At 41.6% G+C, this 17,645-nt stretch overlaps 1 protein-coding gene across 1 annotated transcript in view; it reads right to left on the bottom strand.

The window, feature by feature from the left end:
- SIN3A (SIN3 transcription regulator family member A) overlaps positions 1-17,645 on the bottom strand; it is a gene marked incomplete at its 3' end in the record, with an annotated part of 448,744 nt that overhangs the window by 83,739 nt on the left and 347,360 nt on the right. The window contains 3 exon segments of the mRNA XM_053717346.1: positions 15,075-15,285; positions 15,446-15,564; positions 15,926-16,015. Coding sequence (XP_053573321.1) covers positions 15,075-15,285; positions 15,446-15,564; positions 15,926-16,015 — 420 coding nt within the window.

Raw genomic sequence — 17,645 nt, 5'->3', positions numbered from 1 at the left:
TATTAGAGTTCCCAGGAAAGGAACCCTTGTCTGTGGAATTAGTGAACTCTTTTCTAGATTCACCTTCCACCCATAAATCCTTAGAAAGGACAGAACCATGTCGGTATGAGACCTTGTCAGTTGATAAGACGACGCCTGGATCAGAATATCGTCCAGATAAGGCGCCACTGCAACGCCCCGCGGTCTGAGAACCGCAAGCAGAGAAGATCCTGGGTGCCGTGGTGAGCCCGAAGGGTAGAGTCACAAACTGAAAATGTTTATTCAGAAAGGCAAATCTTAGGAACTGGTGATCTTTGTGGATAGGAATGTGAAGGTATGCATCCTTTAAATCCACGGTAGTCATATATTGACCCTCCTGGATCAATGGAAGAATTGTCTGAATAGTCTCCATCTTGAAGGATGGGACTCTGAGAAACTTGTTTAGACTCTTGAGATCTAAAATGGGTCGGAAAGTTCCCTCTTTTTTGGGAACCACGAAAAGATTTGAGTAAAACCCCTGCCCCTGTATTGGAACGGTAGTGAGAAAGATGAGGCGCTGGAGAATTGACCCTGCTAGACTAATGTATTCCCCTCTAAGAAAACAGTGGTTGATATGTAGTGAATGTAGTCCAGCGCTAGATTAGCACGGGTAGAGTATTTAGTTAAATTCTATAATTTGAATATATTGTATTTTGTGATTGGATAAATGTTTAATGTATGTACTGCAATGTTGTTATTATATATTTATTGTAGGTAATCCTAAGCATTTATCAACATTCAGTTAATAAAAAGATATAAACAGGTATATACAACTGATATATATAAACTTGTTGTCTAATGTGAGCTTCTTATCTATATATAAAAACTAATAAAACATTTGTATAATTAGACAGAAATTTAATAACTTGTTAAAAGCATACATAAAATAAAAAGGGACGTCTCCCTTAAAACATCGATTTCATCAGAGAAAACAATTGAATAACTGTAGTATATATTTCCGCTTTTTGATAATCAGGTACCTGTTTATTTTATGTATGCTTTTAACAAGTTATTAAATTTCTGTCTAATTATACAAATGTTTTATTAGTTTTTATATATAGATAAGAAGCTCACATTAGACAACAAGTTTATATATATCAGTTGTATATACCTGTTTATATCTTTTTATTAACTGAATGTTGATAAATACTTAGGATTACCTACAATAAATATATAACAACAACATTGCAGTACATACATTAAACATTTATCCAATCACAAAATACAATATATTCAAATTATAGAATTTAACTAAATACTCTACCCGTGCTAATCTAGCGCTGGACTACATTCACTACATACCTGTATTGGAACGGGACAAATTACTCCCATAGTGGAGAGATCTTTTACACAACGTAAGAACGCCTCTTTTTTTATCTGGTCTACAGATAATCGTGAAAGAAGGAACCTTCCCCTTGGGAAGGAATTTTTGAACTCCAGCTGATACCCTTGAGACAAGATTTCCAGTGTCCAGGGATCCTGAACGTCTCTTATCCAAGCCTGGACAAAGAGAAAGTCTGCCCCCTACTAGATCCGGTCCCGGATCGGGGGCTGCCCCTTCATGCTGTCTTGGGAGCAGCAGCAGGCTTCTTGGGTTGTTTACCCTTGTTCCAAGTCTGGTTGGGTCTCCAGACTGACTTGGCTTGTGCAAAATTCCCTTCCTGTTTAGCGGAAGAGGAAGAGGGGACTCCCTTGAAAATTACTCTGTCTACCCCTCTGCTTAGATGTCTTATCCTGAGGTAGGAGGTGACCCTTACCACCTGTAATGTCAGAAATTATCTCTTTCAAGTCAGGCCCAAATAGTCTTACCCTTGAAAGGAATAGCCAAAAGTTTGGATTTAGAGAACACGTCCACAGACCAAGATTTTAACCATAAGGCTCTGCGCGCTAAAATGGCAAATCCTGCATTCTTAGCCGCCAATTTGGTGATCTGGAAAGCGGCATCCGTAACAAAAGAATTTGCCAGCTTAAGTGCCTTTATTTTATCTAGTATTTCCTCTAAAGAAGTCTCAGTCTTAAGGGACTCTTCTAAGGCATCAAACCAAAAGGCGGCCGCCGTTGTGACTGGTACAATGCAGGCCGTCTGTTGTAATAGAAACCCTTGATGAATAAATAGCTTTTTTAGAAGACCCTCCAACTTCTTGTCCATAGGGTCCTTGAAAGCACAACTGTCCTCAATAGGGATAGTCGTACGCTTAACTAGGGTAGATATAGCTCCCTCCACCTTAGGGACCGTTTGCCAAGAATCCCGAACGGTGTCAGCTATAGGGTACATTTTCTTAAAGGTAGGGGAAGGTGAAAACGGAATACCCGGTCTTTCCCATTCCCGTGTAATAATTTCCTCTAGATATTTGTCCATCTTACACAATTTCTCTGGTGGTACCACCATAGAGTCACAGTCATCCAGAGTCAGCAAAACCTCCCGCAAAAACGGAGGTGTTCAAGCTTAAATCTGAAGGACATTAAGTCTGAATCTGTCTGGGACAATGTACTTCCTGAATTAGACAATTCCCCTTCAGATAGAGTCTCCCTACCTCCCACTTCAGAGCCCTGGGAGTGTACTTCGGAGATCGCCATCAGAAGACGCCTGGACCAGCTGGTCCTCTCTTCTACTACGCTTGCCTTGCAACACTGGCAACTTAGACAAAACTTCTGTAAGAGTAGATGACATAACTGGCGCCATATCCTGTAGAGTAAATGAGGTGGACGCAGTTGATGGCGCCTGAGCGGGCTTTAAAGGCTGTGACGCTTGGGGAGAAAGTTGCGGCATACCCTGAGTCTCATCAAGCTGAGAAGCATCCTTAGATATGCTAGTCTTAAAGAAAATCTGATCTTTAAACTGTAAGGCCCTCTCAGTACAAGAGAGACAAAATGTAAGAGGGGGTTCCACATTGGCAGCTAAGCACATAAAACAAGTATGTTCCAGTAGTCCAGCCATGATAAAAAGAACAGCAATTTTGGTTGGGTCAGCTATAAAATGAAATAACAAAATATGTACTGTGCCTTTAAAATTTAAAATTATACAAATTTTACTGCAAACGTGTAACAAATAGAAATAGGAAGTTGTTATAACAAAACCTATTCACAATTGTTAGGTTATAATAGTCCTTTTTGTGTTATGACTAAAATTAAGTCCTGCACCAAACCACAGCTCCGCTGTGGCGCCTACCTCACAACCAACAAAAGAGGCCCTCCGTGAACCGCTGCCTAAGTCCGCTTGCGATCTTGAACAACTGAAACCAAGCGGACCTAGGAAACACAGGAGCACAGGCAAAGAGAATGACTGGGGTGGGAGGGAAGGGAGGAGCTATATATACAGCTCTGCTGTGGTGCTCTTTGCCTTCTCCTGCTGACCAGGAGGCGTAATCCCATAAGTAAGGATGAAATCCGTGGACTCGTCATATCTTGTAAAAGAAAAAGATGTTAAAAAAACAAACAAACACAGCCTGACAGGAAAAGAATAACATAAAAAACAGAGTATAGATGTAATAGGTTACAATAAAGGTAATTATTAAAGGCTTTAAAAAAAAAAGAAGACCTCCCAGGGAAAAATCCAGAATAACCCAGATAACAAGAGCAAGAAGCCCTTGCACGTCCCGACCCAAAAGGGAAGAGACCACCCCTTGCAGAAGCCTAACACTCCAAAGAGCCAAGGCCCTATAAGGACACTAGAGTTAAAAGGCGTCCAAGCAACAAACATGATTGTGCTTGAAAAGCGCGGCTAAACCCTTTTAAGGGACGCAAGGCGCTGCTAATTTTATCAACCTTGAAAGGAGGAAGCATGAGTAGACCTCGCCGGGGATCGAACTAACAACCCTCGGTTTACTACAGTACAGAGAAGCCTCACAGCATTAGCATTAGTATGCTGAGCTAGCTGTCCAGCTAGCCCCGAGCTCCATACACAAGGGGAACAGTAAGGACAAGTCACCCAAACAGAGCAACAGCAAGCCTCCACCACCTCACCTCAGATTTGAAGTCAGAGGACAGTAAAACATGGGTTTAAATGCCACCTGGATGGCAATACCTGAACCATATAAGTGGAAAACCACTAGGACCTCATCTATACCAAGAAGGAGATGCAGAGCATTCCCAACACCGGGAAAGGACCCCTAACCGTAGCCCAAAAAGACCTTACTGTTAATTGTCCCGAAAAAGAAACACCAACTCCCAAAGGGAATCCAAGTCCCCCGAAGGTGACCCATCCACAAAGAGAAACAGACAAAATCCAAGAGGTCTCAATTAAGAAGAGAACCACTAAAGGAACAAGTCCAAAAAGGACAATTTCCTAACACCGCCCGACCGCATGGACCCGCAAGTCCTCTTGAGAATGCTTAGCTGAAACTTGTAAAATAAATATAAGATAAAGCTAAGAGCACTCTGCATCCCCGCCTGACCAGCAAGGCCTAATAGGCGCCACGTGTCTGACTAAGCCGCGAGACAGAAGATCTGAACCCAATAGAGGCCAGCCGGCAACCAGGGTAATAACTGCCAAGCGGGCTAAATCCTCAGCGAGGAGAAAACAGACAACATTGGACTAACGTGTTCCAAACACCGAGCATCGATCCCAGATATTTTTAAGTTCCCGCAGGAAACATAGTAAGAAACTAAAATAAAATATCCTCACCGGATTAAACAAACGGGCAACCTGAAGGTTAACGCCCAAGAAGAACAGAAGGTCCGTAGGTCCAGCCTAACGGAAACACTTTTCTTCCAACAAAACTGGGAAGGATCGCGAAAACAAGACTTAAAGGAGATTACTTCATTCCCAAAATGTCTAACGAGGTGAGCCATTCGAAAGAGGAGACTGATGAGTCCCATACCCAAGAAGGATAGGGTCCCCAAGCAGCTCAAAAACGTGTCGAGTAGAACACTAAGGCGAGCCTAACTGTAACAAAAGGCACAACACTCAGGAACATTTACACCCGCAGGGAACTGTACATGCCCTCCAGAGGCTGAGAGACCTGGGGCAATCGGACACTAGCACAATCGCAAACAAACATCTGAACTTTGCAGACACACAAGCGCCAAAAGTATATAAGCGAAAACGTGCCACAACCCCCAGGGGGAACCCACCCTCCGAGGAGGGAAACACATAACTTGTGTTCCCCGCATGTGTAGCAGTAGGGAGCGGTAGGGAACTCTCCTCCCGGAGGACAGGGCCCCCTGAGGCGGATGGCTCAGCAGTCTCTTGAATCCCAGAGGAACAAGGCGCTCTAAGACGGCCTAAAGAACATAACTGACTGACCTGAGTCAATGGGGCCAATTCGCATTCTTCACAGGACAAAGAATCTGAATCAGAAAGTTGACCAAACTCAACATCAGTATCCTCAATAACTGAATCAAGGATACCCAAACAAATGGAATATATATATATATTATATATATATATATATATATATATATATATATATATATATATATATATATATATATATATATATATATATATATATATATATCTCAATTTAAACAGCATCTGGCACCCACAATGGCTGGGGCACTCACCACCTCCTACGTGCCAGATACCAACGGACTAGAATTCTCCTTCGCCACAGAGTCAGGAATGCGGAAATGGGAGACCAGAACGTAAACACGCTCGGCCACAAGGTGAACCGCAAGTCCAACAAAAACGTGCCCAACCCTAAGGTCGCGTCACTTCAACAGGCTGTTATGTTCTAAGCCACGAGCCCAGTTACCACTACACATAAGCAGGTTGAATCACAAACGATTAAAAAAAGTTCACAGAAACAAATGAGTTACAGTACATTCATGAAGAAAAATGTAACCATCTTACCGGAATCTATGCCGTGGAACAGGAACACCAGGAATTTAACCATAACACCCTGCGGGCTAGGACAGTGAAACTAAAAGTTTTAGCTCCTAGTCTAACAACCTGTAAAATGGCATCTGCAATAAAGGAATTGACCAACTTAAGAGCTTTAACCCTATCCTGAATTTCATCCAAGAAAGTCTCTACTTGAAGAGAATCAGACAATAAGATGCCGCACTAGTCACAGTGGCAATACACACTGCAGGTTGCCATTGGAGACCTTGATGAACATAAATCTTTTTCAAATAAGCCTCCAGGTTCTTGTACATCAGATCCTTAAAAGAGCAGCTATCCTCAATTGGAATAGTGGTTCTCTTAGCCAGAGTGAAAATTACCGCATCAACTTTGGGTACAGTATACCAAGGGTCTGTAATGGAGTCCTCGACAGGAAACATTTTCTCTAAAACCCTTGGTTTCTTCAATTCCTTTGAGATAATCTCCCTAGCACTCTGAAGGATACCACCTCAATCTCAGAAGAAAGAATTATACTGTCCAAATCTGAGATTTCACCCTCAGAAAGTCCTGATGAATCTTCCTCATCAGACTTATGAGAAAGGGCAACTTGGGAAGCAGAACTGAGGACAGGCATCTTACTTTCTAAATTTCGTGTTGCGTTTTCCCTGTAATCTGGGAATGGCAGCTAATGCCGCAGATACCGCTGAAGATACCTGGGCAGCAATTTCTGCTTTTAAATAAACTCCACTAGTAATTATAGAGGAACCACAGGGCACTGCAAGCAACGCCATTGAGGCTTGGGACGTAGCAGGAGAAAGCGGAGGTATTATTTTAACAGCATCATCCTGAGAGACATTAGGCTCAAAAATGTTACCTTTATTTTGCCAGGTTTTCTTGACACAAAGAACAAAATTGCATAGGAGCTGCAATTTGTGCATCTAAACATATTAAGCATGAATTCATGAGAGCAGGCTCTTGCTCCATATCAGACATGTTGTGAAACGGTAAAAAAACTTGTACAGATAAGTTTCAAAGATTTTAACATTCAATTAAAATAAGCTAAGGAAAAAATACACTTTAAATTTTATCCCAAATTGATCGATCTCCAGCTAAAATTATGTGAGAAAAGTTAAAGTGAAGGTAAACTTTGGTGAATGAAAGCCTGTTTTTTTAAAAAACAGAATTTATGTTTACCTGATAAATTACTTTCTCCAACGGTGTGTCCGGTCCACGGCGTCATCCTTACTTGTGGGATATTCTCTTCCCCAACAGGAAATGGCAAAGAGCCCAGCAAAGCTGGTCACATGATCCCTCCTAGGCTCCGCCTTCCCCAGTCATTCGACCGACGTAAAGGAGGAATATTTGCATAGGAGAAATCATATGATACCGTGGTGACTGTAGTTAAAGAAAATAAATTATCAGACCTGATTAAAAAACCAGGGCGGGCCGTGGACCGGAGAAACCAGGGCGGGCCGTGGACCGGACACACCGTTGGAGAAAGTAATTTATCAGGTAAACATAAATTCTGTTTTCTCCAACATAGGTGTGTCCGGTCCACGGCGTCATCCTTACTTGTGGGAACCAATACCAAAGCTTTAGGACACGGATGAAGGGAGGGAGCAAATCAGGTCACCTAGATGGAAGGCACCACGGCTTGCAAAACCTTTCTCCCAAAAATAGCCTCAGAAGAAGCAAAAGTATCAAATTTGTAAAATTTAGTAAAAGTGTGCAGTGAAGACCAAGTCGCTGCCTTACATATCTGATCAACAGAAGCCTCGTTCTTGAAGGCCCATGTGGAAGCCACGGCCCTAGTGGAATGAGCTGTGATTCTTTCAGGAGGCTGCCGTCCGGCAGTCTCGTAAGCCAATCTGATGATGCTTTTAAGCCAAAAAGAGAGAGAGGTAGAAGTTGCTTTTTGACCTCTCCTTTTACCAGAATAAACAACAAACAAGGAAGATGTTTGTCTAAAATCCTTTGTAGCATCTAAATAGAATTTTAGAGCACGAACTACATCCAAATTGTGCAACAAACGTTCCTTCTTTGAAACTGGATTCGGACACAAAGAAGGCACGACTATCTCCTGGTTAATGTTTTTGTTAGAAACAACTTTCGGAAGAAAACCAGGTTTAGTACGCAAAACCACCTTATCTGCATGGAACACCAGATAAGGAGGAGAACACTGCAGAGCAGATAACTCTGAAACTCTTCTAGCAGAAGAAATTGCAACCAAAAACAAAACTTTCCAAGATAATAACTTAATATCAACGGAATGTAAGGGTTCAAACGGAACCCCCTGAAGAACTGAAAGAACTAAATTGAGACTCCAAGGAGGAGTCAAAGGTTTGTAAACAGGCTTGATTCTAACCAGAGCCTGAACAAAAGCTTGAACATCTGGCACAGCCGCCAGCTTTTTGTGAAGTAACACAGACAAAGCAGAAATCTGTCCCTTCAAAGAACTTGCAGATAATCCTTTCTCCAAACCTTCTTGAAGAAAGGATAGAATCTTAGGAATTTTTATCTTGTCCCAAGGGAATCCTTTAGATTCACACCAACAGATATATTTTTTCCATATCTTATGGTAGATTTGTCTAGTTACAGGCTTTCTGGCCTGAACAAGAGTATCAATGACAGAATCTGAGAACCCTCGCTTTGATAAAATCAAGCGTTCAATCTCCAAGCAGTCAGTTGGAGTGAGACCAGATTCGGATGTTCGAACGGACCTTGAACAAGAAGGTCCCGTCTCAAAGGTAGCTTCCATGGTGGAGCCGATGACATATTCACCAGGTCTGCATACCAAGTCCTGCGTGGCCACGCAGGAGCTATCAAGATCACCGATGCCCTCTCCTGATTGATCCTGGCTACCAGCCTGGGGATGAGAGGAAACGGTGGGAATACATAAGCTAGGTTGAAGGTCCAAGGTGCTACTAGTGCATCTACTAGAGTCGCCTTGGGATCCCTGGATCTGGACCCGTAGCAAGGAACCTTGAAGTTCTGACGAGAGGCCATCAGATCCATGTCTGGAATGCCCCACAACTGAGTAATTTGGGCAAAGATTTCCGGATGGAGTTCCCACTCCCCCGGATGAAATGTCTGACGACTCAGAAAATCCGCTTCCCAATTTTCCACTCCTGGGATGTGGATTGCAGACAAGTGGCAGGAGTGAGTCTCCGCCCATTGAATGATTTTGGTCACTTCTTCCATCGCCAGGGAACTCCTTGTTCCCCCTTGATGGTTGATATACGCAACAGTCGTCATGTTGTCCGATTGAAACCGTATGAATTTGGCCTTTGCTAGCTGAGGCCAAGCCTTGAGAGCATTGAATATCGCTCTCAGTTCCAGAATATTTATCGGGAGAAGAGATTCTTCCCGAGACCAAAGACCCTGAGCTTTCAGGAGTCCCCAGACCGCGCCCCAGCCCACCAGACTGGCGTCGGTCGTGACAATGACCCACTCTGGTCTGCGGAAGCTCATCCCCTGTGACAGGTTGTCCAGGGACAGCCACCAACGGAGTGAATCTCTGGTCCTCTGATCTACTTGTATCGTCGGAGACAAGTCTGTATAATCCCCATTCCACTGACTGAGCATGCACAGTTGTAATGGTCTCAGATGAATTCGCGCAAAAGGAACTATGTCCATTGCCGCGACCATCAAACCTATTACTTCCATGCACTGCGCTATGGAAGGAAGAGGAACAGAATGAAGTACTTGACAAGAGTTTAGAAGTTTTGATTTTCTGGCCTCTGTCAGAAAAATCCTCATTTCTAAGGAGTCTATTATTGTTCCCAAGAAGGGAACCCTTGTTGACGGAGATAGAGAACTTTTTTCTACGTTCACTTTCCACCCGTGAGATCTGAGAAAGGCCAGGACAATGTCAGTATGAGCCTTTGCTTGTGGAAGGGACGACGCTTGAATCAGAATGTCGTCCAAGTAAGGTACTACTGCAATGCCCCTTGGTCGTAGCACCGCTAGAAGGGACCCCAGTACCTTTGTGAAAATTCTTGGAGCAGTGGCTAATCCGAATGGAAGTGCCACAAACTGGTAATGCTTGTCCAGAAAGGCGAACCTTAGGAACCGATGATGTTCCTTGTGGATAGGAATATGTAGATACGCATCCTTTAAATCCACCGTGGTCATGAATTGACCTTCCTGGATGGAAGGAAGAATTGTTCGAATGGTTTCCATTTTGAACGATGGAACCTTGAGAAACTTGTTTAGGATCTTGAGATCTAAGATTGGTCTGAATGTTCCCTCTTTTTTGGGAACTATGAACAGATTGGAGTAGAACCCCATCCCTTGTTCTAATGGAACAGGATGAATCACTCCCATTTTTAACAGGTCTTCTACACAATGCAAGAATGCCTGTCTTTTTATGTGGTCTGAAGACAATTGAGACCTGTGGAACCTCCCCCTTGGGGGAAGCCCCTTGAATTCCAGAAGATAACCTTGGGAGACTATTTCCAGCGCCCAAGGATCCAGAACATCTCTTGCCCAAGCCTGAGCAAAGAGAGAGAGTCTGCCCCCCACCAGATCCGGTCCTGGATCGGGGGCCAACATCTCATGCTGTCTTGGTAGCAGTGGCAGGTTTCTTGGCCTGCTTACCTTTGTTCCAGCCTTGCATTGGCCTCCAGGCTGGCTTGGCTTGAGAAGTATTACCCTCTTGCTTAGAGGATGTAGCACTTGGGGCTGGTCCGTTTCTGCGAAAGGGACGAAAATTTGGTTTATTCTTAGCCTTGAAAGACCTATCCTGAGGAAGGGCGTGGCCCTTGCCCCCAGTGATATCAGAAATAATCTCTTTCAAGTCAGGGCCAAACAGCGTTTTCCCCTTGAAAGGAATGTTAAGCAATTTGTTCTTGGAAGACGCATCCGCTGACCAAGATTTTAGCCAAAGCGCTCTGCGCGCCACAATAGCAAACCCAGAATTTTTCGCCGCTAATCTAGCCAATTGCAAAGTGGCGTCTAAAGTAAAAGAGTTAGCCAATTTGAGAGCATGAATTCTGTCCAAAATCTCCTCATAAGAAGAATCTTTATTGAGCGCCTTTTCTAGTTCATCGAACCAGAAACACGCTGCTGTAGTGACAGGAACAATGCATGAAATTGGTTGTAGAAGGTAACCTTGCTGAACAAACATCTTTTTAAGCAAACCCTCTAATTTTTTATCCATAGGATCTTTGAAAGCACAACTATCTTCTATGGGGATAGTGGTGCGTTTGTTTAGAGTAGAAACCGCCCCCTCGACCTTGGGGACTGTCTGCCATAAGTCCTTTCTGGGGTCGACCATAGGAAACAATTTCTTAAATATAGGGGGAGGGACGAAAGGTATGCCGGGCCTTTCCCATTCTTTGTTTACAATGTCCGCCACCCGCTTGGGTATAGGAAAAGCTTCGGGGGGCCCCGGGACCTCTAGGAACTTGTCCATCTTACATAATTTCTCTGGAATGACCAAATTCTCACAATCATCCAGAGTAGATAACACCTCCTTAAGCAGAGCGCGGAGATGTTCCAATTTAAATTTGAATGTAATCACATCAGGTTCAGCTTGTTGAGAAATTTTCCCTGAATCTGAAATTTCTCCCTCAGACAAAACCTCCCTGGCCCCCTCAGACTGGTGTAGGGGCACTTCAGAACCAATATCATCAGCGTCCTCATGCTCTTCAGTATTTTCTAAAACAGAGCAGTCGCGCTTTCGCTGATAAGTGGGCATTTTGGCTAAAATGTTTTTGATAGAATTATCCATTACAGCCGTTAATTGTTGCATAGTAAGGAGTATTGGCGCACTAGATGTACTAGGGGCCTCCTGTGTGGGCAAGACTGGCGTAGACGAAGGAGGGGATGATGCAGTACCATGCTTACTCCCCTCACTTGAGGAATCATCTTGGGCATCGTTTTCTCTAAATTTTGTGTCACATAAATCACATCTATTTAAATGAGAAGGAACCTTGGCTTCCCCACATACAGAACACAGTCTGATAGTTCAGACATGTTAAACAGGCATAAACTTGATAACAAAGTACAAAAAATGTTTTAAAATAAAACCGTTACTGTCACTTTAAATTTTAAACTGAACACACTTTATTACTGCAAATGTGAAAAAGTATGAAGGAATTGTTCAAATTTCACCAATATTTCACCACAGTGTCTTAAAGCCTTAAAAGTATTGCACACCAAATTTGAAAGCTTTAACTCTTAAAATAACGGAACCGGAGCCGTTTTTATATTTAACCCCTATACAGTCCCTGGTATCTGCTTTGCTGAGACCCAACCAAGCCCAAAGGGGAATACGATACCAAATGACGCCTTCAGAAAGCTTTTTCTATGTATCTGAGCTCCTCACACATGCATCTGCATGTCTTGCTTCCCAAAAACAACTGCGCAATAGAGGCGCGAAAATGAGGCTCTGCCTATGATTAGGGAAAGCCCCTAGAGAAAAAGGTGTCCAATACAGTGCCTGCCGGTTATTTTACATAATTCCCAAGAATAAAATAACTCCTCAAAGCTATGAAGTATTAAAAATGCTTATATATCAATTGTTTTAGCCCAGAAATGTCTACCAGTCTTAAAAGCCCTTGTAAAGCCCTTTATTCTTATGTAATAAAAATGGCTTACCGGATCCCATAGGGAAAATGACAGCTTCCAGCATTACCTAGTCTTGTTAGAAATGTGTCATACCTCAAGCAGCAAAAGTCTGCTCACTGTTTCCCCCAACTGAAGTTAATTCCTCTCAACAGTCCTGTGTGGAAACAGCCATCGATTTTAGTAACGGTTGCTAAAATCATTTTCCTCTTACAAACAGAAATCTTCATCTCTTTTCTGTTTCAGAGTAAATAGTACATACCAGCACTATTTTAAAATAACAAACTCTTGATTGAAGAATAAAAACTACATTTAAACACCAAAAAACTAAGCCATCTCCGTGGAGATGTTGCCTGTACAACGGCAAAGAGAATGACTGGGGAAGGCGGAGCCTAGGAGGGATCATGTGACCAGCTTTGCTGGGCTCTTTGCCATTTCCTGTTGGGGAAGAGAATATCCCACAAGTAAGGATGACGCCGTGGACCGGACACACCTATGTTGGAGAAATACTATTAAAAACAGGGGCACTATATTCACCTTATCTATACTTTTTCCTTTGACATAGTTAAAATCACCCTCCCCACCTAACTATACCTTTTGTTTGTGTTGTTGAGGCCTCAGAGAGGCTTCTAATATCAGGGACGATGAGTCATATGATTAACCAACTAATAAAATAAAATGAGGTTCTACCCCCAGATGGGACCCAAGAGTGGTCCCCTACCTAACATTTGCCTTCTATAGGTTTTAGATTTTGGCAGGGTCCAAATGTGACTCACTATTAACAGGAAGGCTTTACTATCTTGTACTAACGGATGGGAATATAGACAATAAGAACTGTAGTTTGTGATGGGACGAGGTATTGATCATTTCTAATTGTATGTAATGTTGACCTCATGCTTTTATGTCTTCCCTTGTACCTAGTAAGTTATGTATTGTTTGGTGTCCTAATGGATGGGAATATAGACAATAAGAACTGTAGTTTGTGATGGGACAAGGTATTGATCATTTCTAATTGTATGTAATGTTGACCTCATGCTTTTATGTCTTCCCTTGTACCTAGTAAGTTATGTACTGTTTGGTGAACCTTAATAAAAATTATTTAAAAAAACAAAAAAACACAGGGGCACTTTCATTCATCAAAGTTTACAAAGCAGCCATTTTGGTAAAAAAACAAAAACCTTTATTTCTTTTTACAGCTAGAGCAGCTTCCCCCACCTAGAGATCCTCTCTCCACACGTCGGCAATGATTAATCCTGCTTCCTCCAATAACAGCTTTCCCCCCAGGGTAGCCATTGCCTGAGGCCATGCTGTGATTGGAGGAAGCAGGATTATTCATTGCCGACGTGTGGAGAGAGAGGATCTCCAGGTGGGGGAAGCTGCTCTAGCTGTGAAAAGAAAAAAAGGTAATTTTTTTTTTTTTTTTTAAACAAAACGGCTGCTTTGTAAACTTTGATGAATGAAAGTGCCCCTGTTCAAGCTCAAATTACAGCTGCAACAAAGAAAGGCACTAAAAACCGCTTTCAGGTACACTGAGTACCAAAAATAAGTTTTTTTTAAAACCGGACAGTTTAAAATGTTGTATCGTTTTATTTTAAAGCAAAAGGGGAATGAATAAACTGGTAAAATAGAAAATTTAGCTTTACTTTCAGTTTAAACTTGAATTGTTTTATCAAGTAAATATGTGTCAGAAAATAAAGCCTAATAAAAACATTTTACCCTTTCTTTTTAAAAAAGTTTAAATGTTAGTCTTGCACATGCTACAGTGCCTGCTTCATGCCCCAGTGTAATCCATACAACAGGATTATCTATGTCCCAATAAAAAAGCAGTGTCTTAATTTGTTAAGTGCATGGTCTCCCCAACTGAAAGAAAAAGCACTTACCTGCTCCGCTGTCCGGTATGTAGACAGTTACAAGGTATGAGAAGACTCAGTTCTTCAAAGACCTTTGAAAAAGAAAGAACAGAGTAGCCAACACAGGCTTTCTAAACCAGCATTGTTAGGAGCTTGTTAAGAGGTACTTACTGAGTTTTCCTAAATGATTTAAAGCCACCACTACTGACTGCAAGGAATGAAGTGGAATACGGCTATACCCCAAAACTTTCTTCAGACACCTAAACTTCACCTCCTCCATGCACCGAAGGCAAAGAGAATGACTGGGGGTTGAGGGTAAGAGAGTGATACTTAGCAGTTTAACTGTGGTGCTCTTTGCCTCCTCCTGCTGGCCAGGAGTGATATTCCTAAAATTAATTACTCAAGCCATGGACTCACCATATCTTAGGGAAGAAAAGAAAGAACAGGGTAACTAACCCTGGCTTTCTATAAAGGGGTGGCATTAATGTTAGAAAAAAAAACAAAGACCACTTTGCCGCTTTCTAACTGCTAAAATCCACCATTATTCTTACTAAAGAGATTTACATGGACAGAGCATAGCCCCAATTCTTGCTTGCAGAGAAAAGTACCCATAAAAGGATTAAGCATCTTCAGAAACCATCTAACCACATCCTCCTTTGACAGAGCTTTGCTGGGGTGCTCTTTGGCGCATCCTGCTGGCCAGGAGTTTAATATCCCACTAGTAATTAGAATGACGTTGTGGACTCTCCATGCCATAGGAAAGAAAAAGAAAGTATATTTAGCAGCTACCTTTCTAGGTTGTCATTTTTCTGTAACAATTGTAAACAGTATTTAATTTTGCTGCCTCTTACCTCCTTGCAGAGTGGAGTCCTGCCTGTGCATTTGGGTTGTTGGAAGCTTTTCGGCAAAGCCCGGTAGCTAGAACCGAGGCGCTTGCAAGAGGCATAGTCTATTTCCATTGCAATACCCTCTGTTGAACGCTCTTTAGGAAAGTTTTCCATGTGAGCAGATTCCTTGTACCCCAGAAAATTTTTAAACCATGTAAATAATTCTGGGAACTTCCTGCAAGAGAAAGGAAGCAGTTTTTTTGTGTGTGTGTTTTTTTGGTTTCATCAATGGCACACTACATGTAATTTACATATCTAAATTTAATATGACTTGTTAGAGTCAGACTCTTCTATTAGAAAAAAATCAGAAATACCTACCAAAATATGCTACTTACGCAAGGAAAGGAGATACCAGCTGCACTAGCTCTGCCCGGGAAATTACCTCCTGGTTAAATATGACCAGACAACGCAAAAAATTGTCATATACTTCTGTACTTCGCAAAGCTTTCCGTACCTGAGGTAGGGAAAAGGCAACATTTTATACTTCACCACAAAACCATCCACGACAGTAGTGACTTACAGGAATGTCCACTGTCAACGTAAAATATTGTTTACATACATTATTTAAAATTTATTACTTTGGCTTATAATTGAACTGTACTTCTGGGAAATGTCTGTTAGGAATAAGCAATAGAATAAATGCTTAAAATGGCTAAGAGCTTTAAAAAATAGTTACATATTGGATTTAAAAAGAAAAGGGAGGGATTATTGGGGACAAGATATGCAACACAATCATTAAATAAATTTCTACAGAAAGGTATTTCTTACAGATAAAATCCTTTATATTATGTAAATAGTAGTTCTCAAAATATCACCTTATCAAAAAAGAGTGACTCAGCCCCTGCTCCATGTTTGCTGGCATCAGTCAATGATTGGTCTTTTGGTATAAGGATTTTGGGTTTTTTCTGTGTGAGAAATAATAAATAATTGCTGAATTATCACTAAATTACATAAATACAGGTAGAAAAATAGAATATCTAGTTTACTAGTCAGGGGTTAAAAGTTACTAGACCACTATTTTAAAGATAGTAAAAAGTAAAACATTTTACCAGTGCAAATTCACTCATTGGACATATATACATTCTAACAACCTGCTTGCCCTTCAGGGAGGCAATTGACAAAGGCAATTCTGACCAGCCAGTGGCACGTCACTTTGCGCAGGCAGGACATACGGTCGCTAGCATAAGGACTATGCTCATTGATCGAGTACCACCGATAAGGGGTGGGTATAGACACAAAAAGCTTTACCAGGTTGAAACCAATTGGATTTACCTCTTGGATACAGTAACCCCAAAAAGGACATAATGTGCAATTGGATTACAATGTGTTCCTGTAACCAGGGCCCATTTCTTGATCATTAAGCCGACATATCAAATCCTCTATACTAAGCAGATTCTCGTTTACAATAATATGCCTCCTTAAGTTTTACTGTCCGTGTTAACACAACCACTTGAATCTACCATATTCCTTGGGACAGGGAGAACTCTTGGAATGTTTAACTCTGCTCTATTATTGTTGTTAACTGTTTATAATAGTTACTGTATGACCAATTACATTGTAAATAGGTTCTGATAGAACAGTTTGACACCTCTGACTCTGGATGCGTGCATTCTGATAATGTGCTGGTGATGTGTTCACTATTTCCATTGGCTATGTTAGTCAGCCATGCAGTGGTATGTTTACGAAATTTTGGCTACGTTGCGTGTTACATCGGCACCTACGCAACCAGTTTTTAGTTTAAATAGCCGTTTGGGTATTGTGTTTGTTTCACCGCTACCTTGACATTTGCCATTGACAAAGATATCACGTCTGACAACGAAACGTTTGGAACAAAGCAGTTTTAAATATCCTTAATAAAGGTTAAGTTTTACTTCGAAAAGACGGTGTGTGTGTGTGTGTATACACACACACACATATATACAGATACACATATATACATACACAGTGGATATAAAAAGTCATAAAATGTCAGGTTTCTGTGATGTAAAAAAAATGAGACAAAGATAAATCATTTCAGAACTTTTTCCACCTTTAATGTGACCTATAAACTGTACAACTCAATTGAAAAACAAACTGAAATCTTTTAGGTGGAGAGAACAAAAAAAAGTAAATTTATGCTTACCTGATAAATTAATTTGTTCTACGATATAACGAGTCCACGGATTTCATCCTTACTTGTGGGATTTATCCTCCTGCTAACAGGAAGTGGCAAAGAGCACCACAGCAGAGCTGTATATATAGTTCCTCCCTTCCCTCCACCTCCAGTCATTCGACCGACGTTAGGAAGAGAAAGAAAAAGCCAAAGGTGCAGAGGTGACTGAAGTTTATAAAAAATATAATACAATTTAAATCTGTCTTAAAAATGACAGGGTGGGCCATGGACTCGTCATATCGTAGAAGAAATTAATTTATCAAGTAAGCATAAATTTACTTTTCTTCTACAAGATATGACGAGTCCACGGATTTCATCCTTACTTGTGGGATACAATACCAAAGCTACAGGACACGGATGAAAGGGAGGGACAAGACAGGGAC

The sequence above is a fragment of the Bombina bombina genome, chromosome 6, assembly GCF_027579735.1.
Source record: "Bombina bombina isolate aBomBom1 chromosome 6, aBomBom1.pri, whole genome shotgun sequence".
Lineage (NCBI taxonomy): Eukaryota > Metazoa > Chordata > Amphibia > Anura > Bombinatoridae > Bombina > Bombina bombina.
This window is presented reverse-complemented; position numbering and strand designations above follow the sequence as displayed.